Source organism: Xiphophorus hellerii, chromosome 20 (genome assembly GCF_003331165.1).
Source record: "Xiphophorus hellerii strain 12219 chromosome 20, Xiphophorus_hellerii-4.1, whole genome shotgun sequence".
NCBI lineage: Eukaryota > Metazoa > Chordata > Actinopteri > Cyprinodontiformes > Poeciliidae > Xiphophorus > Xiphophorus hellerii.
The window spans coordinates 20,967,239-20,987,567 of record NC_045691.1 but is presented as its reverse complement, the minus strand read 5'-3'; the positions used below and the strand labels follow the sequence as shown (position 1 = coordinate 20,987,567).

General features: G+C 38.7%; 3 protein-coding genes across 6 annotated transcripts; 2 read left to right on the top strand and 1 right to left on the bottom strand.

Annotated features, from left to right (window-relative positions):
* Positions 1-1,161: 1,161 nt before the first annotated feature.
* LOC116710923 (EEF1A lysine methyltransferase 3-like) lies at positions 1,162-10,425 on the top strand. 3 transcript variants are annotated; one of them, XM_032550227.1, is made up of 5 exons: positions 1,162-1,337; positions 5,118-5,540; positions 7,965-8,114; positions 8,200-8,311; positions 9,743-10,425. In XM_032550227.1, the coding sequence occupies exons 3-5, from the start codon at positions 8,043-8,045 to the stop codon at positions 10,138-10,140; spliced, it is 582 nt and encodes a 193-aa protein (XP_032406118.1). In that variant the 5' UTR covers positions 1,162-1,337; positions 5,118-5,540; positions 7,965-8,042; the 3' UTR covers positions 10,141-10,425. The 3 variants fall into 3 exon arrangements, with proteins under 3 accessions (XP_032406118.1, XP_032406119.1, XP_032406117.1); XM_032550228.1 differs by lacking the exons at positions 1,162-1,337; positions 5,118-5,540 and adding an exon at positions 5,547-7,731; XM_032550226.1 differs by lacking the exons at positions 1,162-1,337; positions 5,118-5,540 and having other exon boundaries at positions 7,754-8,114.
* Positions 10,426-10,534: 109 nt separating this feature from the next.
* LOC116710922 (uncharacterized) lies at positions 10,535-17,088 on the top strand. The gene is made up of 2 exons (XM_032550225.1): positions 10,535-11,726; positions 12,155-17,088. The coding sequence occupies exons 1-2, from the start codon at positions 11,644-11,646 to the stop codon at positions 15,867-15,869; spliced, it is 3,798 nt and encodes a 1,265-aa protein (XP_032406116.1). The 5' UTR covers positions 10,535-11,643; the 3' UTR covers positions 15,870-17,088.
* Positions 17,089-17,158: 70 nt separating this feature from the next.
* cnpy2 (canopy FGF signaling regulator 2) lies at positions 17,159-19,849 on the bottom strand. Of its 2 annotated transcripts, XM_032550230.1 has the most exons (6): positions 19,659-19,809; positions 19,382-19,488; positions 19,189-19,304; positions 18,791-18,988; positions 18,516-18,612; positions 17,159-18,419 (listed from the first exon to the last, which is right to left on the bottom strand). In XM_032550230.1, exons 2-6 carry the CDS (start codon positions 19,479-19,481, stop codon positions 18,376-18,378), a joined length of 555 nt encoding a protein of 184 aa, XP_032406121.1. In that variant the 5' UTR covers positions 19,482-19,488; positions 19,659-19,809; the 3' UTR covers positions 17,159-18,375. The 2 variants fall into 2 exon arrangements, with proteins under 2 accessions (XP_032406121.1, XP_032406120.1); XM_032550229.1 differs by having other exon boundaries at positions 19,382-19,849.
* Between the last annotated feature and the right edge of the window lie 480 nt (positions 19,850-20,329).

Sequence of the window (20,329 nt, the reverse complement as noted above, 5' to 3'; positions counted from 1 at the left end):
ATTAACATAGGTTAACATAGGTTAAAAAAATTGTTGTTTTTAAAATTATTTTTAATGATTTACATAATTTTGAACAGTGAAATAATGATAATGATAATAACTAATAATAATAAATATTAATAATAAGTAAGAAAATATTACTGATAGTAAATCAGGATAATCATTTACTGTAATAATATCAATAACAAAATAACAGCAAAAAAGCAAAATATTTGAATATGGAGGAGAATTAAGAGAAAGAAGAATAGAAAAATAATTTATGTTTGTTTACTTTGGAAGGTTTTTTCTATCTAACTTCACATAAGAGGGAAAACTCTGTTTCAACAGGAAAAAACCTCCACCAAAATGAATAAATAAATAGTTCTATGAAAATAGAAATGAGGATATATTTTGTTATCCTCCTAATAATCCCACCTAATAATTTTCATGGTCTTTTTTAAAAACAGATCCACAACAACTGAGATCTAACATCACCTGTGTGGCTGGAGCGAACTGATCATAAGTCCAATTGTAGGCTTTTTTGAAAGGCGAAAACATCTTTCTAACCGTATCGTATTTCTTGTATGCTCTCGTTTTTACGAGTTCACATCCAACAAACGCTACAAAGTCATCGCAAAAGTTGCTGTCTGGAATAACTGCTGCTTTGATCAGCTTTGTTGGTGAACCATAAATCCCCAGAAGGTTGTTAACTATGACCTTAGCATAGTAATCTGTGTTTAGTTTCCGATCAATTTCATAGCATTTTTTAATGCCTAAGTGAGCTGACAGGTAAATGGAGAGACGCCTTTTCAGAACCGCAGACTGTTCCCTCAGCAGCAGTCGTTTAGAATCACGGGGGTATTTTTCCAAAAGCCTATTGACGACAGCAGAAATAATGTAAACCTCGTGTTTACATGTTTGGCATTGAAGCAGGTCTGACACCTCAGAGATAAACTCCTTAAGCACAGAGGGTTTAACACTGGATTTGCAAGTTTTGCAGTGGAACTCACAATCAGTCCAATCATCTTCTCCCTGAGCAATGCCGTGCTCAAAACATTGTATTCCTTTCTCTTGCTTGTCTTGACCTGCCCTGCCTTTAATGTGTGCTATGGTGTCTACTCCTGGTAGCCCAGCCTGCATACTATCGAGGTTCCTCTTGGTAACAGGAATATAAGGTGGTTGAGCAGCTACTTCCGGTTTGCTGGTTCCCTGATCCAAAATGCCGGGAGTATGACAGCGATGATGTTTTCTGCCAATGCTGCTGAGCATTGAAGGAATGGTTCCAGTAGCAGGTCTCTTAAAGAATTTAAACGGAGTAGACTTCTCTGCAGAAGGAACGTGTTCAAAGGCAGTACAAGGTTCTGGAGAAGGAAATTGTACAAAGGGTTCAGTTTCTGAAGAAGGAACTTGTACAGAGGCAGTATAATTTTCTGGAGAAGGAACTTGCACAGAGTCAGTGCAAGTATCTGAAATAAAATGTTGTCCTGCTATATTTTTTATTAAAGACTTAATCGCTTTTCCAGGAAATGATTTTAACAGGCCTTTTTCAATGTCTGCTGATTCTAAGCTTTGGGTACATGGAGAGATGGAAATATTGGAGACATGATTTTGTAATTCTTTGAAAGCCGTGCGTACCTCTTGGTTTTCAAAAGTGCCTGGCTCACTACAAGGAACTGGATTAGGACGTTGTCCTGCCACATTTTTGTCTAAGGACTTAATCATTTTACTTGGAGATGAGATTAACTGACCATCATGAATGATAGCTGATTCTAAGTTTTGGGTCTGTGGAGGGATGGAAATAGTTGAAGCCTGGTTTTGTAATTCTTTGAAGGCAGTGCGTATCGCTTGGTTTTCAAAAGTCCCTGGCAGACCACAAGTTACTGGATTGGGACGTTGTCCTGTCACATTTCCCGCTAAGGACTTCATCACTTTTTGAGGAAATGGTTTTAACCGGTCATTGTCACTGACAGCTGAATCTATGCTTTGGGTCTCTGGAGAGATGGAAGTATCTGAAACCTGACTTTGTAATTGTTTGAGGATAGTGCGTACATCTTGGTTTTCAAAAGTGTCTGCCACATTACAAGTTACTAGATTAGGATGTTGTCCTGCTGAATTTCCTATTGACGACTTCATCCGTTTCTGAGGAAATGGTTTTGACATGCTTTCTGCAGTATCCGTTGATCCTAAGCTTTGGGTCTCTGGAGAGATGGTAATATCTGCAATTTCGTTTTGTAATTCTTTGAATGCAGTGTGCACCTGTTGGTTTTCAAAAGTATCTAGCTGATCCTCAGAACACATTTGATTTATCCGCTTCATTTTCTTTCCTTAGTTATTTTTCAACAGCTTTTTGTCTTAAAACAGCAGATTGTCGCTGATGTTTTCTGGGAGTATTTCCGACAGAAATGAAGTAAATTCGAATTACAGTTGGTTATGTTAGGCCAGTGACTATGACGTATTAAAGGCTTCTGGCCTTTGCGTGTCGCTTGGTGACAAGACGTCATAGTTCATGACGTGAACAAGGGCAAATCCGATTTTGAAAGATACGCCATAAACAGGCTCACGTGAAAGGACAAAAATAAGGTAAAAAATAACGGTTGGGAGTGACGTAGTCAGTGCTTTCCTTAGCACCATGAGGTGGAGTTTCTGCGCCGTTTCAGAACTGTAGTCTGAAACAATTCAGACTGCAAATTTGCCTGTAGTTTTGGGCGTTGCTGTAATTTTAGCAACGCCTAAAACTACAGGCGTTGCAAAAGCTGTCCGTGTTGGTCACGCTTCCAAATATTGCTAACATTAGCAGCGGCCTCCTTCCGACGTGCACTGCTCTCTTTGCAGTGGAGGATGCTGCTTACGGTGCAGGAAACTTCTGGTAAGTTTTCAGAGTGTGGAACTGGCACGTTGTCTTATGACCAGATGTTAGCAATTGAGTCAAATTTAAATCCAGGCCAAGATTTACCAAGACAGAATTACGTCTATGTCTGATGCGTGCCTTCGTTCTCTTAGATAGTTTCTTTGTTTGAAACAAAAAAATAAAAAAAATCAGACAGGTTTTTCTGTTTATTAAACCACAACGAGAAATTAGATAACCGTCGGATCACGGTTACGATCTACGATGTTGTGCACAAACTACATCGGAGAAAAAACAGATAACGACTGTTCATTTTCGATTTTTTTTTTGTTTTGTTTTTTGTGAGACGTGTGGCCTGACCCGGAAGTTCTCTTTGTCCCGCTTACACGGGGACTGTTTCGATATACACACACATTGTTATAAATTACTGGGTAGAGAGCAAAAATAACAAACTAACTGGAAGAAAACCATTTTGGGGAATCAAAGGTAAAGAGAGAGAGAAAGAAGAAGAAGAGAAAAAAGAAAAGGATAAAAATGTAATAATAATAATAATAATAATAATAATAATAATAATAATAATAATAATATGGAAAATAACCAAGAGGGAAAAAAGAACAACAAAATAATTTAGTGGTCATAGTGACAGTAATTATGGTAATTGTCAAACAGAAAATAAAATATAATAATAATAATTAAAAAAAAAAAATGACTTGCTTATCCATGAAAGTTACATAGCAAAGTAATATAATAATCAAAGAAAATGAGGAAAAGAGAAAAATTATATATATACACCCACACACACACATATATATATATATATATATATATATATATATATATATATATATATATTTATTTATATATAAATATTTATATATAGATATATAGAATCTATCTATCTATATATGTCTATATGTCTAGATAGATAGATAGATAGATAGATAGATAGATAGATAGATAGATAGATAGATAGATAGATAGATAGATAGATAGATAGATAGATAGATAGATAGATAGATAGATGTGTGTGGGTGTATATATATATATAATTTTGAATAGTAAAATAGTGATAATTTTATTAATAATAAAATATTGCTGATAGTAAATCAGGATATTCATATACTGTAATAATATCAATAACAAAATAACAGCAAAAAAGCAAAATATTTGAATATGGAGGAGAATTAAGAGAAAGAAGAATAAAAAAATAATTTATGTCTGTTTACTTTGGAAGGTTTTTTTCTATCTAACTTCGCATAAGAGGGAAAACTCTGTTTTAACAGGAAAAAACCTCCACCAAAATGAATAAATAAAAAATTCTATGAAAATAGAAATGAGGATATATTTTGTTATCCTCCTAATAATCCCCACTAATGATTTTCATGGTCTTTTTTAAAAACAGATCCACAACAACTGAGATCTAACATCACCTGTGTGGCTGGAGCGAACTGATCATAAGTCCAATTGTAGGCTTTTTTGAAAGGCGAAAACATCTTTCTAACCGTATCGTATTTCTTGTATGCTCTCGTTTTTACGAGTTCACATCCAACAAACGCTACAAAGTCATCGCAAAAGTTGCTGTCTGGAATAACTGCTGCTTTGATCAGCTTTCTTGGTGAACCATAAATCCCCAGAAGGTTGTTAACTATGACCTTAGCATAGTAATCTGTGTTTAGTTTCTGATTAATTTCATAGCATTTTTTAATGCCTAAGTGAGCTGACAGGTAAATGGAGAGACGCCTTTTCAGAACCGCAGACTGTTCCCTCAGCAGCAGTCGTTTAGAATCACGGGGGTATTTTTCCAAAAGCCTATTGACGACAGCAGAAATAATGTAAACCTCGTGTTTACATGTTTGGCATTGAAGCAGGTCTGACACCTCAGAGATAAAGTCCTTAAGCACAGAGGGTTTAACATTGGATTTGCAAGTTTTGCAGTGGAACTCACAATCAGTCCAATCATCTTCTCCCTGAGCAATGCCGTGCTCAAAACATTGTATTCCTTTCTCTTGCTTGTCTTGACCTGCCCTGCCTTTAATGTGTGCTATGGTGTCTACTCCTGGTAGCCCAGCCTGCATACTATCGAGGTTCCTCTTGGTAACAGGAGTATAAGGTGGTTGAGCAGCTACTTCCGGTTTGCTGGTTCCCTGATCCAAAATGCCGGGAGTATGACAGCGATGATGTTTTCTGCCAATGCTGCTGAGCATTGAAGGAATGGTTCCAGTAGCAGGTCTCTTAAAGAATTTAAACGGAGTAGACTTCTCTGCAGAAGGAACGTGTTCAAAGGCAGTACAAGGTTTTGGAGTAAATTTTTGTCCTCCCACATTTTTCACTAAGGAGTTAATCACTTTTTTAGGAAATGATTTTAACTTCCCATTGTCATTGCCAGTTGATTCTGACCTGTGGGTCTTTGGAGGAATGGAAATATTTGAAACATGGTTTTGTAATTTTTTGAAAGCAGTGCGAACATCATGGTTTGCAAAAGTGCGTGGCAGACTACAAGTTACCGGATTAGCAAGTTGTCCTGCCACATTTTTCACTAAGGACTTAATCACTTTTTGAGGAAATGATTTTCCATCATCATCAATGACATCATCAATGACAGCTGATTCTAAGCTTTGTGTCTCTGGATCGATGAAAGCATCTGAAACCTCACTTTGTAATTTTTTTATGGCGGTGCATACATCTTGGTTTTGAAGAGTATCTGGCACACTACAAGGTACTGGATTAGGATGTTCTACTGCCACATTTTCCATTAAGGACTTAATCAGTTCCTGAGGAAATGATTTTAACTGCCCATCGTCAATGTCTGTTGATTCTGAGTTTTTGGTGTCTGTAGAGATGGACATTTTTGAAATCTCGTTTTGTAATTCTTTAAATACAGTGTGCACCTCTTGGTTTTCAACTGTGTTTGACACACTACAAGTTACTGGATCAGGACGTTGTACTGCCACATTTTCCATTAAGGACTTAATCAGTTCCTGAGGAAATGATTTTAACTGCCCATCGTCAATGTCTGTTGATTCTGAGTTTTTGGTGTCTGTAGAGATGGACATTTTTGAAATCTCGTTTTGTAATTCTTTAAATACAGTGTGCACCCCTTGGTTTTCAAATGTGTTTGACACACTACAAGTTACTGGATCAGGACGTTGTCCTGCCACATTTTCCATGAAGGACTTAATCAGTTTTAGGGAAAATGAGTTTAATTGTCCATCATCAATGACAATTGATTCTAAGCTTTGAGTGTCAGAAGAGATGGAAGAATCTGAAACTTCACTTTGTAATTCTTTGAGGACAGTGCTTAGATCTGGGTCTTCAAAAGGGTCTGCCACATTACAAGTTACTGGATTAGGATGTTGTTCTGCCGCATTTTCCATTAAGGACTTTGTCTGTTTTAGGGGAAATGATTTTAACTGGCCTTCTTCAATGTCAGTTGATTCTAAGTTTTGGGTCTCTGGAGTGATGAAAATACTTGAAACCTCATCTTGTAATTCTTCAACGAGACTGCGCACCTTTTGGTTTTCAAAAGTGTCTGGCATACTAAAAGTTACTGGACTAGGATGTTGTCCTGCCACATTTGTGGCATGTTGTTCTTCCATGGAGGACTTAATCGAGCTAGTAGGAGATGGGCTTAACTGGTCATCTTCAGTGACAGTTGCTACACTTCGGGTCTCTGGAGGGATGGAAATATGTGAAACCTCATTTTGTAATTCTTTGAAGGCAGTGTGTACTTCTTGATTTTCAAAAGTGTCTGGCGACTTCAACATCCTCTGAAAAAGTCTCTTGAAAAATCTTTCTGACATTTTCCTCGCAACTGTGTACAATTTCTCTGAAGAGCTCACCTTTTTCAGATTCTCGTCTGTTTTTGCCATATCAGAGCTGCCAGAGGGATGCGGACGATTAACGTCAGAAGCAACAGGAGAAACAGGCAGCTCGTTGTTGTTACGATACCTTAAATGAAAGTAGATCTTGCGAGTCAGTTTTTGGGCAAGTCTCTGAGTTTCGAGAGAGGCTGTCATTTTGTGAACTCTTTTATCTAAACTCTCTTCAGATTCATAAACCCTTCTGAGTCTATCCAGCAATCCGTTGAGCTCTGTACTGATGCTGTCAAAATCGATTCCAGAAAGCTGCTGGTTTTCCATGGAAATATCAAAGCGTGTGATGTTAGGGCAGCTTGATGTTTCCAACTGAGAAGTTTCAGAATCCATCGTCCAGAAATTTCTGTCAAAGCTATATTATCTTTCTAACTTGCTTCCTGTTTTTCTACTGTTTTTTTTGTCTTAAAACAGCAGATTGATGCTAAAATTTTCTGAGTGTAGTTTCCAACAGAAATGAAGTAAATCCTAATTACTATTGGTTATGTTAAGCCAGTGACTATGACGTAATAAAGGCTTTTGGCCTTTGCGAGTCGCTTGGTGACAAGACGTCATAGTTCATGACGTGTTCAAAAGCAAATCCGATTTTAAAAGATACGCCATAAACAGGCAGACGTGAAAGGACAACAATAAGGTACAATAACGTTTGGGAGTGACGTAATAACGTCGAAGAGGGCAGTATTACGTTAGCCTGGCCATTGCCTTCCGTTCTGTCAGATTCCTTGATGATGGTCTGACTGGTTAACTGCTAAGTCAGGAGGTCATACAGCTGTTAATAAGGGCTATAATCTAACGATCTAACTTCTACGTTATGGCGTCATGATGCTGATTAAATAAAACCAAATGGTAGTCACAGCGTATACCTGTCTGACAGACAGCCGTCAGTTTGTGCTACGCGCATGGCGATCTGATGACGTATGCTGACAGAACACCGGTGTCCACTTTTTTTTTACCCGGAAACTAAAAGGGTCTTTAATTTCTTTCAAAGTAAAAGCTGAGCGTTGTCTTAATACATGCTTGACGCTTGAACTCCTTGTAAGTTAACATTTTATTTATTTATTTGCAAGTTGAATTGTAATGAATTGAACTCTTACTTAAAATATAAATAAACTCCAAATTTTAGCAATAATGTTTGAGAGCTCCTTGGAAACAACCGTACTAGCTAACTTGACCTGGAAGACGACTCCTCGTCTTCTACAGTAGAAATGGCAGCTTTTTGAATTGTGAAAATCGCAGTTTATTAATCATACGTCATGATTTGTGGTGAGGATGAAGACGACCCGTTCCCTGTCGATGATGACTGCTTGTCCACTGAGACGTTTTCACAAGAGACGGTGTACAGGCTGATGGGCGAAGAACTCCGGATAAAGCAGCTTTTCGGGGCCAACCTCGGCGTGGCTGCTCCTGTCTGGGAAGCTGTAAGAGCGGATGTCACTAAGCCAAAGCTTTCTGCGACGCGTGGGTTAGAGAAGTTGTGTTGTGACTGCGTGACTGGGTCCACAGGCGCTGCATTTATGCCGCTACTTTGAGGATCCGTCCGTGGAGCTGAGAGGAAGGCGCGTCATAGAGCTGGGAGCAGGAACTGGGCTGGTCGGTATTTTGGCTGCTCGTCTGGGTAGGCTACAATTCATTCATTCATTCATTCGTTCATTTATCAGTGTATTCACTAATCCATTCATTCAGAAAAAGTGCTTTATGTTCTCATTCATTTTATTAATTAGTCCATCCTGGAGTCGATTCATATATTCGTTCATTTATTCAGCAGTCCCTTCAATCATTATATTTCATTCATGCATTCGTCGTTTAATTAATTAATTTATTTATCAAGTTATTATTGCAGTCATGTATTCATTCATGAGTTCATCATGACTCTCAGGCCAAGTGGGTTTGAATCAATCTCTTCAGAGAACTTTTACTGACTGCCCACTAGATGGCAGTGTATTACAGTAGAGTCCAACAAAGTGGCTTTCATGCAAATAAAAAAATGGCTGCCTGATTTTAGGAAAACATGAAATGTTATTGTTGAAAACTGCAAAAACTATATCAATTGTGATTAAGAAGCTAGCTTGCTACTTCTTCTGTCTTTTCTTGTCTCTTTTTGCAAATATATGATTGGCAAGCAGAGTTTTAATGAATGGCCCCAGAAATATAACAGGGTACAAAATGTTTTACCTCAGCAGTCATTTATATTAATATTTCACTCATTGATGCTACAGAGATGAATTTCATTTGTTTTATTGTGCGCCTCAAAATAGACACACAAACACTCATAAAATAAAAAAGCTTTTGAATACCAAACTATTTAGGGACAAAATGCATTAATTTCTTTTAAAAGGGGAAAAAGCATCAAATAAAATTTTATTAAAAATGAAAGTAAGAACAGATAAAAAGTACAGTCCACCTGTGTTTAAAAACCGAAAGGTAGAGCAAAAGACAACAATATTAAAACGGTAGTTTATGGTTAAACCTGGAAGAACATAATACCATAAATCAGGAAGATGGTATTATGTTCCAGCATTACTTATAAACTTTCACAAAGAGAGTTCATTTAAAAGGCAGCATGTCTGAAAATGATGTAAAATGGCCTGTTACAACTTAAAGGTTAGAAACACAAAGACTTATTTTGGAAAACATAAGATTCTTTACATCTCATCAAAAAGAAAAAGTCCAGAGCTCTGAACAAGGACACTGATCAAGAAAATCAACAAATAAATCTGCGGATCTGTTTCACATCTCACCTCCATGCTCGATAAAGCTGGTCACTACATTCAACTTAATATTGAATCTTCAACTATCCTTTGATTTAAGTATAATTTGCCTTGGTGATCTGCTATGTTAAAATCTCATGTCCAACATATTGCAGAAAAATCTCTTCACAATCATTTTTATTTGCTTCATTACTCATCAATCTGTTATAACTTAAGCATTTCTTGTGTTTCACAACCTAAACGGCAATAAAGACAAGTTCTGAGACTTTCTGGATGTCTTCATACTCATCCGGTTTTGAGTTTTCATCTGCTTCACATGACGCTGTATTGTCTTTCAGGTGCAGAGGTGACCGTCACAGACCTCCCTCTGGCTCTGCCACAGCTTCAGGCGAACGTCTCCGCCAACGTTCCCCCTGCCGGCTGGCCTTTTGCCCCTCCCGTTGTCCTCCCTCTGTGCTGGGGGGAGGACCACTTGACCTTCCCCTCCGACTGGGATCTGGTGCTCTGCGCGGACATCGTCTACCTGCCAGAGACATACCCTCTGCTGGTGGAGACGCTGGCTCATTTGTGCAAAAACGGGGCCGTGGTGTATCTCTCATCAAAAATGCGCACAGAGCACAGGACTCAGAGTTTCTACGAGGAGCACCTGCAGAGCAGATTTGATGTGGAGCTTGTGCTTCGCGATGACAAGCAAAATAATAATATTTACCGTGCGTCCAAGAGAGCAGAGGAGTAACAGGAGGAAGAGCTTAATAAGAGACTGGACAGAAAACAGATTTTGTTTACAACAGTGTAAAAGCAACACAAAAATGTTATTCATCTCTGGGTTTATGCTAGATATTTAAAGAAAGGATTTGTTACAGAGAACATTATTGTTTTCATGTGCTTGCAAGTATTATTGAACCTTAAATTTATGGAAGCTGTTGATTTTTAACTTAAGTCTTAATGTTTAATTTCTCTACAATGTTCAACCAAATTTTGCTGCAAATGTTTTTTTTAATAAAAAGTAACTTAAGGCTAATCTTTATCTCTTGGAATATATAAAGAAATTTTACAGATCCAGAAGCTTTTCAGTTCTCATCACTGCCTATTGCTATGAGTTTGTTTTGCATTTTGTAACCACCGCCTAATTAATGTATGCGCGCAATAACACATTTTTAACACAGACACTGACATTCTTAGAAGCATTACTTTTAATAAGTTATTAGAAAACGTCAACACAAAGTTGCTCTCCTCCCAAACTGTGCTGTCAGACATCAACAGATGTCCCTCCCCTGCAGCCGCCTGTCGGTCCTTCATCCCCTCTGCCCTGCACTCTGCTGATGTGCAGCTTTTCTGTTCAGGAAAGGAAAGCCTGTTTGTTACGCTGGAGAGTTTCAAAGAAAGGGAGACGACCCGACTGCTGCCGGTCACTCCCTAAGCTACGATTCACATAACAAAACAACAGATCTCTATCTGCTCGCCGGACCAGCACCTCCCACGCGACTGTCCCAAAAAACACTAATCACTTGTTTTTGTTGAAGCTTCATTCTTATAATACCTCATTACTGTAGCAACTATTGATGATAGGATAAATAATAAAAAAACAAATTGCACATATGGGATATACCAATAGATTAATAGAATTTTTACTGATTTAACATCCTTTTTTGTGTATAATAAATGCGAATTAAAAAAAATAAATGAATGCCTCTTTAAATAAAATTTTTATTATCAAGTTTCAGAAACATGGGAGACAAATAATCATTAAGACAATCAAGATTATATTTTAAATGTTAATTTAAGGTTTAAGATAAAGATTTTGGCAAATTTAAGCGTAAATAATTGAGGAAACGGTCAATTTTTAAAAAGGCTTAAAATTTTACTATTTAAAAATTGCCACATGAGCAAAGGCTGGGCCCTTAATTGTATGGCTGTTTGTGTGCGTGTGTGTGTGGGCGTGTGTGTGTGTGTGTTTAAAGAGTGGGAGGAGGACAGAGAGCCACCATCTCCTAAAACACTTTGTCCTGTTAGGACTTCATTATTCATCGGTTCACCTCAGTAACAGCTAGGCTAAGGTTTTTGAAAACAGCAGCTGAAGGTATGTGTTAAAGCTCATTTGGGATGCAATATCTAAAATGTGTTACTTTAAACTTCTCAGTCTGTATTTGCTTACTTTAAATTGTGTCATTTGAAGCAAACAAACCTTAAATATACATTTTCTTTTCTAACACTTCAGATCTGTGCGTGGGAGCAACTGATGGAGTTTTGGTTGGACAATCAGGGTCAGTCGCAGATGTACTCCAGATTTGGGACTCTTCCTGGGAGAAATTGTGCAAACAGGTGAGTTAAATGAAAGTAAAATAAAAACTTTTAGATGATGCTTTAAAAAAGTGTTATTTTTTAACTATGGTAGAAAAAGTGTCTTAAAAACAAAATAGTTACTTCATTGCCAAACATGCTCCAATAATCCAATCACTTAAACTGAACATTTTGAAAAACTGAATACAGTTGTGTAAAACATTTTAATCTGACTAATATGAGGCAAATAGGACGTTGTATATAACTCAAACAGTAACATTTAAACTAAAAGATGAGAAGAGTCACAAGTAATATAATATTAATTATTATGTATGAATTCTTTTGCATAGCATTAAGTTATAAATGATTTGCAGCTGTCTGAATCTTAAGGTAAAATGCATTTAACACATTCCAACTCTTTGTTTTCCAAGTTGAATTTAATTTGAATTTTTCCACCATTTCACTCACAGCTATCATGAGAGACGGCAGGCGACCTATAACACACTGTTCTATGGAGAGCAGCAGGATCAGGGAAGGGAGAGCAGTGACTGGACGGTACCAGGATCAAGAGTAGGAGGAGCTCTACAGGAATATACCAACTGGACCGACCCCGAACCGCCTGACTCCTCTTCTCCAAACTTTCCCTTCATTTTACACCGTCATGAACAGCGCCACCAGGACCTGGGGGAGTATCGGCAACACAACCCCAGAGACAGAGAGTGGGCGTCTCACGCAGCTGCAAGGGATTATGACAGAGGATTTCTGAGAGATGCATGGCCAAAGCGGTGGGACCAGAGTCAGCCTGCCCGTTACAACAGAGATGTTTCTGCTAAGAGGAACGACACCAGCTATCGAGAGCTGGAGGCCTGGGCAGCCCGGTACAGTCACTCGCTGCCAAGGAGGAGACGCTTAGAAGCAGAGTTACGAGAGACTGTCCAAAGCCAGTCGGAGAGAGAAAAACTTTTGACACATCCTGAAGTTCAGCTACAATACTACCAGCTAAATCGAAGCAGCAGAGCGCATAGGCTGTGGGACAAAGCAGGACCTCTTACTACTGACCCAAACCACATGAAGGGAAATACTGAATACCAATCAAGGGTACTGGACAATCCTCCTGGATATATTGGACCTCCTCCCTACAACAGGCCACACAAAAGTCCACCTGTGATGCACCATTGTGATTTTGGCAGGCAGCTGGTTGGGAAGAAGCAAGCCGATTGGTCACAGCCAACTCTCAGAAAGTCAGATATTCCTTTAGATTTGGAAACCAAGAGGAAAGTCGAGAAAGATGTAAATAAAATCTGCCCTGGACTAGAGAAACTAGAGTTCAGCAAACATGAGAGGGATGCTTTACAGGGAGTTGGTTCCACTGATACACAGAAACCTGAAGGCATTCTGGATGAAGAACCACAAGCAGTTCAGAAGTCAGACACGGAGAAGGATGAAATCTGCAAGGTCATAGAAGGAAGGAAGTTCAGACTAAAGAAAAAGACAGGAGGAATGACAATATTCTGTCTTGTGTCTCGACTAGCTAGCCCCTCTGAATCCACATCTTTACCAGTCTGTACCTCCCAAACAAGCATCCAAAGCACAGAAATGGGAGAGCTTTTAAAAGATAGACAGGTTGACAACCAAGTGAACAAGATCTCTGATGATGTGGACTTCAGAGCACACACACTAACAGAGCAGTCAGAGAAAAAGACCCCCAAATGCAGCGGAAAGGTTATGCCTAAAGATGACCTACCAAACAACGTTTTCCTGGAAAAATCTGGATTTGTATCTCAGTCTGTGGAGCCTGTGTTGACTAGATATCCTTTATGGAGGGAGCCTAGTTCCAGTACCAAGGCAGAAACTGACAGCCTCAACACAAACTGTTTGAAAGAGACAAAAGGAAGCATCTTGAACCAGGATGAGGGTGGGGATGTAAGAAGCCAATCAACAGACTTTGAGAAGAACAAAGTAGACATTGCTGAGAACACTGAGGATATGAAAGGTCTACTGGTGATAGACACCAGCTGTGTTGTTGTCAAAGTGGAGATGATTCCTTCACCAAAGAAGGAGCAAGTCCACTATATGGACTCCACAGCACATGATGAAGGCAGAACATCTGAATCCAACTCTCAGGTTTATCAAGATGTTGCAACTGATCCAAGCAATGAGTCCTTGCAAAGGTATGAAGACCCTGAAGCTGATCTGGATCCAATACATTTGAAGAAACAGGAAGACAAAGAGAGTGGCAATTCCCTCTCTGGTATGCAGTCATCTTTGGTTTCTGAAAGGGAAACTCTGGAGGAGCGTGCTGAAAGAATCCTTGGAATTCCTCTGCATGATGATGAACAGCAAACCGATGATGAAGAACCAATGATTGATCTGTGCAAGGAGGAGCAGAGTGAGGAGGCTGAACCACCTGACTCAGGGCAAACTCTAGATGACACAGCAGAGGTTCTCCTACTGGACAAAGATAACAATAGAAAGCATCTAACAAGTGAAGATAATAAAGATTTTACAGCATCTCAACAGCCAGCCAACACCATGACTGAAAGTGATAACACTGAGTCCCAACTTGAAACAAACAACACTTCAACCAAAAATGAATTGAAGAAAGAAAGACAGGCTGAATTCACTTGTAGTGAAATTGAAAATGAAGAGCACCTTGTTGATCTCAGTAATACTTATTCATTTTCTTCAGATTCATCAGATTCAAGCATACAGGAAGGTGCTGATTCTGAACTGGATGCACAAAGTGCAGACCTAACACCTCACTCTGATGCCTCACCTCCTCTTTTCCCTGAAACACCCGATTCTCCTTTAAGCTCCACTCTCAGTGAAGAGCATCTCCCAAGCCCTCCTCCTCTGGAAGTACTATTCCTAGAAGCTGATATGGAGAGTGGTGCCGAGCCAAAGCATAGTGGGGATGAAATGTCAGACTCTGCTGAAAACGGGTCCTTGGTCACAGAAATGAAAGAAGTCCTGCCACATCTACACAATCACCAATGTGACGACACTTTTTGTGTCACTGAGAAGGAGCAAACAGCTGAGAATGATTCATCTGGAACTGAAGAAAAGTATGAAGATCTCAACATTTCAGCTCAGCAGCTTAGATGTGCCCAAACTGAAGGTGCCAATTATGCAAACAAGGACCAGGATCTTCAACTAGCCAACAATAAATTCTCTGATCCTACAGTTCAAACAGGTGAGGACAATGAAGAAAATCCAAGAACTTGTGAATCAGAAGATTGCAGCTTTCTACCAAAGTATGATTTGAAGGACAATGTTTTGTGCAAGACAGAAAAAGATGCAACTCTGGAGTCAAGCCAAAGAAATCCAGATCTGACTGCATGTCCCTTAAAAGAAACAACAAGCAATGACAGAGATAAATTCACTCAAATTCAACTAAACACCTCGCAAAACTCACAAGATGAATGCCTTGACGATACCTGTCCTTCGTCTGGTGAGGTCTTGAACAAGCTCCTAATCTCTGATATTTCATCTTCTCCACAAGAGCCTGACAGAGACCGTGCTCCTCCCTCCGAAACTGAATCAACTGGGTGTCCTCTAAGCATAGACATCATTGCTGCTCCAGACATTGTGGGAAATCCCTCTAATTATTTTTATCTGGATTCCTGCAAAGAATCCAGTCAGTTGACAGCTTTTCTTTCCCAAGAGGAAGACATTTCTCCAAAGTTCTCTCCAACTTCTGCACAAAAGAGAGCATCTCAGTATCCTAAGTCCCTGTTGGATGTGGTAAGTCGCATCAGGAAGCACACAGCACCTGACTCCGAGAGCGAAGAGGAGGAAGTGAGCGAACAGTGGGACCTGAGTTGTCTAGATGTGGTGGCAGACACAAAGTTTGAGAAGAACTTCTCTGATGAGCTGCAGGCAGTTTTGAAGCACAACACAGGGCAGGCGGACAAAGAACCAGAGGGACATGCTGAAGAAGACACTATGTCCTGCAGCAGCCACGTGTCTGAAGGCACTATTACTTTAGGGATTGAAGAAACAACACTCTCTGATGAGGTGAAAGAGGAGTATGACGCTGTCGAACAGGAGCTAAGATGCTCCAGTGAAGAAAAAGATGAAATCCAATTGGAAGAAAGTGAAGAAGAGGACAAGATAAATATTTGTGGTTCTAGTGAGGAGAGTCCGGTGGAGGTAGATCAAGAGGTCAGTGATGTGTTGAGTTAGACTAACAAGATATCTAACAAACAGTGCCTTGCAAACACATTCTAACCCCTTAAACTTTTTCAGATTTAGCAACATTACAACCAAATACTTCATTGTGTTTTATTGTGACTATCTACTAAACCCCAAAATTAAGCATAACTGAGAAATGGGAGGATAAAGGCATATGGTTTTAAGTTACAAATAAAAACAAATTTGGCATGTGTCTGCATGTCAAGTGCATGACAAATAGGCTTGACATACGTCTACATACTCTGATATCCCTAAATAAAAACCATAAAATTGCTACCAGAAGTCACTTTATTAGTGAACAAGAGTGTAATTTAATCTTAGTAGGATCCAGCTGTTCCGAGTTTTCTTAGAAAACATTAATGAAGTCATTAATGTTTTCATGATGAGCATCATGATGGTCAATGAACACAGCAGACAGATCAGTGAGGAAGTTGTGGAGAGATTTAAAGTAGGAATAGTTATAAAACACCGTTCTGAGCTTCAGGAAAGGTCAGGGTGTAGTCATTCACTTCATACCATAAATCCTATCTTTTTTTCAAAGAATGGCAAGGAGCCATCTCTTTTTTTTTTCTTTAAGAAAGCCACAAGAAGTTATCGTGTTTGCAGAGCACAGCAAACATGACAAAGAAGGTGCTCTGGTCAGATAAGGACATAATTTAACCTTTTAATCAACACCCAAACTGTATGTAGTTCCTGAGAAAGACTCCTGTCTCTCTGAACACACCATACCCAGGGCAAAACATGGTGGTTGGGGCATCACGCCGTGGGGGTGATTTTCTTCAGTAGGAACAGGGAAAATGGTCAAAGTTGACTGGACCACTTATCAAGGTAAATACCAGGCAGCAAACCTATTCAAAAAAAGCAAAATACTTGAGAGTAGAGCAGAGGTTTACAACAATCCTAAACTTAAAACTAGAGCTGCAATACAAAGCATCAATTTTCTTCCAATTTCATTATTTTATACCACACAGTTATGTATAACATTTTAGCTGTAAATATTTCAAGGAGTGAGGATATTTTTGCAAGTCACTGTACAATATCTTAATTTTACCCATACTGCTAAAGTAATTTTAGAGGTTTTGTAGTTGATTGTTGAGTGATAAAAACAGAAAATAAAATGTTTGCTTAGGTTTCAGTGTGGAGAATGAGATGTTTATGAGATGTTTCAGATTATTTATGTCTTGAGTCTAGAAATAAAGGCTGAACTCATGTTGAGGTCATAGAAATATATTTGAAGAGAAAACAGATTCTGAAATTCATACAAATGTGGAAATTTCAAGTCACTTGTGAAACAGTTTTTTTGTTTGTTTATTTTTAAATAAAAGCCAGAATGTAAGTTTTGTTCATTCACCATCAGCTTAGCATCATAACAAAGATCACTCTATTGATGTAACAAGGGTTTGGCATAATTATGCTGACAGAGGAACTAAACTTAAATATCCACATGAACATACTTAAATTAATCCTATAAATATTACATGTTGTCCTAATCAAAAAATTACGAATAACACAATATGTAATGGATGTAAAAGAAAAAAAAATTAACTACTTAACACCTTTTTGCTTTATTGAAGAAAAAATGTAGGTGAATTAAGACAATTAAACATAAGGTCACTCTAAGCCAGAAATCTTAACACAAATTTTCAAACTAAGATGTAAACAGACCCAACAGTCTTGATGAAAATTTTGTTTTTTTAAATCATCTGTTTGTTAGTTTTTATAGTGAAAAAGCTGAAACTGAAACATGGACATACTTTGCCTGTTAGAGATTGAAGAAACAGTCTGGCTTACCGACATGAAGGTTTTCTTCTAATGCTAGCCATTTGTAATCCAGGTTGTAGAAAAACTACCACATCGAAATTAAAAGAAATTTTATATTGCTAAAGATGAGCATAAAATGTAGGTATATGTTGGTGGATTCATAAGTCCCTCTGTAAAACAGGGTACATGCAGTCTGTGCACCATGTAATTGAGTTGGGAGTTATTACATTCAGATTGTGCAGTTGTTGGGGAGGAATTTTTCAAGAGATAAGGACTACTCAGGAAATATTTGCCCTGGAAAACCTAACTTCACTTAAATCAAATGTATTTGTACAATTTTTAATCTCTAAGTCAACCATTAGATTGACTTAATCTGAAGATTTAATTAAAGAAAAACAAGACAGGAGGCCTCAAATTAATGCTATAAGTCAGGACAGATAAATTCACTTTAAGTGTAATTCTAAATTTCCAACAGGACACTAAATATTAATTCTTATTGTTCACAGTTTGAGTTTAATGAGGAGTGTTTGATGGGAATGAAAGAAACAAATATATAACATACAGTAACTGGATGGGTAACCAAAAAACAACACAGCATAATTAGACGGTAAGTGCTCCTAAATTCTCTGTGATCTTATATAAAAAGATTTGTTTACATCTTGAGGCAATGTCATGAGACTTTACAGCACCAGAAGATTTGGTTTGTGTCAGAGATCGCAGCTCTGACAAGAGAATATCAAAGCTCATCATGGGGAATGTTTAAGGCATGGTCACACAGGTCTGCAAGGCACACAAACAACAAAAAAAACATTGAAATTACACAAACATACTGTGGCACAAATTCACAAAAAGGAGCATAACAAATAATGACCATACCTGTCCTTTTACTGCAGAGTTTGTCTTTGACATTATCCGTTTCATGAGCGAAGAATTCGATAATTTCATCTTCGTGATGTTCGACAATTGTTTCACACTTCAGAAAAAAAGTAATAAAATAAAAGCACAACTCTTAGTGAATGTCTTAACATGATTTGTCTTCTTATTAATGAAAGAACGATTCAATTAAAGTCAATAAACATCATGATTAGTTTAAAAACTTGTGTAGAAGTTCTTCAACTTTGCAAGAGGGCTAAAGAGAAAATTATACTCACTGCAAATTTTAAACTGGATGTCGCTCTTGAGTCCAACGCGGCCTCTGAGAGGTCCAGGGCCTCACCGGTCCGAGACTTGACCCTGACGTAGGACTTCCTGTTTGTGGACGGATCTGTGCGCTCTCCGTAGTCCTCCATCCTCTCACACACACTCTCCATCAGATCCAGGAGGTTTCCCTCTGAGCGTGCCAGGGGAACCTGTTGGCAGCAAAGATCACAAAAAAAAATCACAAACTAACCACAAAGGGACTGGCTAAGCCCAAAAAGAGGTCTGCTCGGACATAATATTAGATAGGATAAGAAAACAAACATATTTTTTGATTAATTTAATCCTTCAAGGCAATAGTTTAGTTGCACCGCCTGATCACAACAGTACTGCTCTGAAATGACCCTCTTACCTCTCTGATGGACTGACTCCCATCCGGATTGATCCTGAAGGATCCAGTCTGGATCATTTTCTTTGGATCTACCTGGGATATGGCCCACTCCATCTCATCAACCAGAGCCCTGCAGGCTGAGCAGGCAGCAGAACACAGGAACATGAGTTTTCTGAATTTGTTGTGAAAACTGATCAAGAGGACAAACAGATACCTCCACATCTGATGTCCTGTCCTTGTCTGGCAGCGCGGCTGAAGCTCAGGAGGAGAAACACAACTACACAGGACGTGAGCAGGAGAGCAGCGCCCCTCATCTTATCTCTAAACATTGAGAAGCCACTTTATCGCCAGCCGACACATCAATACATTCAGAAACCGCAACAGGTTCACTGGTGAAACTCTCTACCCCCGTCTCATCTTTATTATTCTGTTCTGCAACCTAACCTAGCCTAACCCTAAGTGAAGTTTAATCCCCTTTTCGTTTAACGTACCTGTTTCTGGAAGCTTCTCGGGATGAACTTCTAGGTTTTTCCAAGCTGTTTCAAAGCCTTCGGTGAAATGTGGTGACGTAGCAACGGAGTAGCTCTTCCACCGGCGGTGAGCGCTACACATACCGGACAGCTCCCCCGCGTGGCCAGGAAGATTCCAGCAGCTCCACTGTTACCAAGGCAACATTCAAGGAAGCCTAGCAACCACGCTGAAGTGTGAACAGTTAGAAGTTAAACGACTTTCATGTAATCTTCAACCACCCTACATTTAAGTTTCTCAAATGTACAGTCTGGTAAGTTTTCGCAAGGGTATATTATGAGAATTTAGCCTCTTTTATACCAGTCAATGTATGTTTTCCTATAAGCAGAAATGATTATTATTTTTCTTCCCATTCAATCTCAAGTGCTATCACTGAACTAAAACACTGCACTCAGGGACAAACAAATCCACTCAGTCAGAGTTGGACATAATTTGGGCAAATATAGATAAATGATGGGTACAGAGTCATTCAATACAAGCAAATATTTCAAAGTACAGGTATCTCAGTCACCCAATTCACTCTGTATAGCATACTATATAGATGTTGATACAGTTTCAAGCCTGTGATGATTTTCCACAATTATGGCTGATGAAAAAACATGACATATGATTCAATTCAGACCAACAAAAATAC

Bases quoted from the DNA above. Each gene is read 5' to 3' on its own strand.
- LOC116710923 (XM_032550226.1), top strand. From the start codon at position 7,950: ATGATTTGTGGTGAGGATGAAGACGACCCGTTCCCTGTCGATGATGAC. The intron at 8,115-8,199 runs GTAAGAGCGGAT...CTGGGTCCACAG, and splicing joins CTGCTCCTGTCTGGGAAGCT to GCGCTGCATTTATGCCGCTA. The intron at 8,312-9,742 runs GTAGGCTACAAT...ATTGTCTTTCAG, and splicing joins TATTTTGGCTGCTCGTCTGG to GTGCAGAGGTGACCGTCACA.
- LOC116710922 (XM_032550225.1), top strand. From the start codon at position 11,644: ATGGAGTTTTGGTTGGACAATCAGGGTCAGTCGCAGATGTACTCCAGA. The intron at 11,727-12,154 runs GTGAGTTAAATG...TTTCACTCACAG, and splicing joins GGGAGAAATTGTGCAAACAG to CTATCATGAGAGACGGCAGG.
- cnpy2 (XM_032550229.1), bottom strand. From the start codon at position 19,496: ATGTTTAGAGATAAGATGAGGGGCGCTGCTCTCCTGCTCACGTCCTGT. The intron at 19,305-19,381 runs GTATCTGTTTGT...CTGCCTGCTCAG, and splicing joins ACAGGACATCAGATGTGGAG to CCTGCAGGGCTCTGGTTGAT. The intron at 18,420-18,515 runs GTATGGTCATTA...TGTGCCTTGCAG, and splicing joins ACTCTGCAGTAAAAGGACAG to ACCTGTGTGACCATGCCTTA.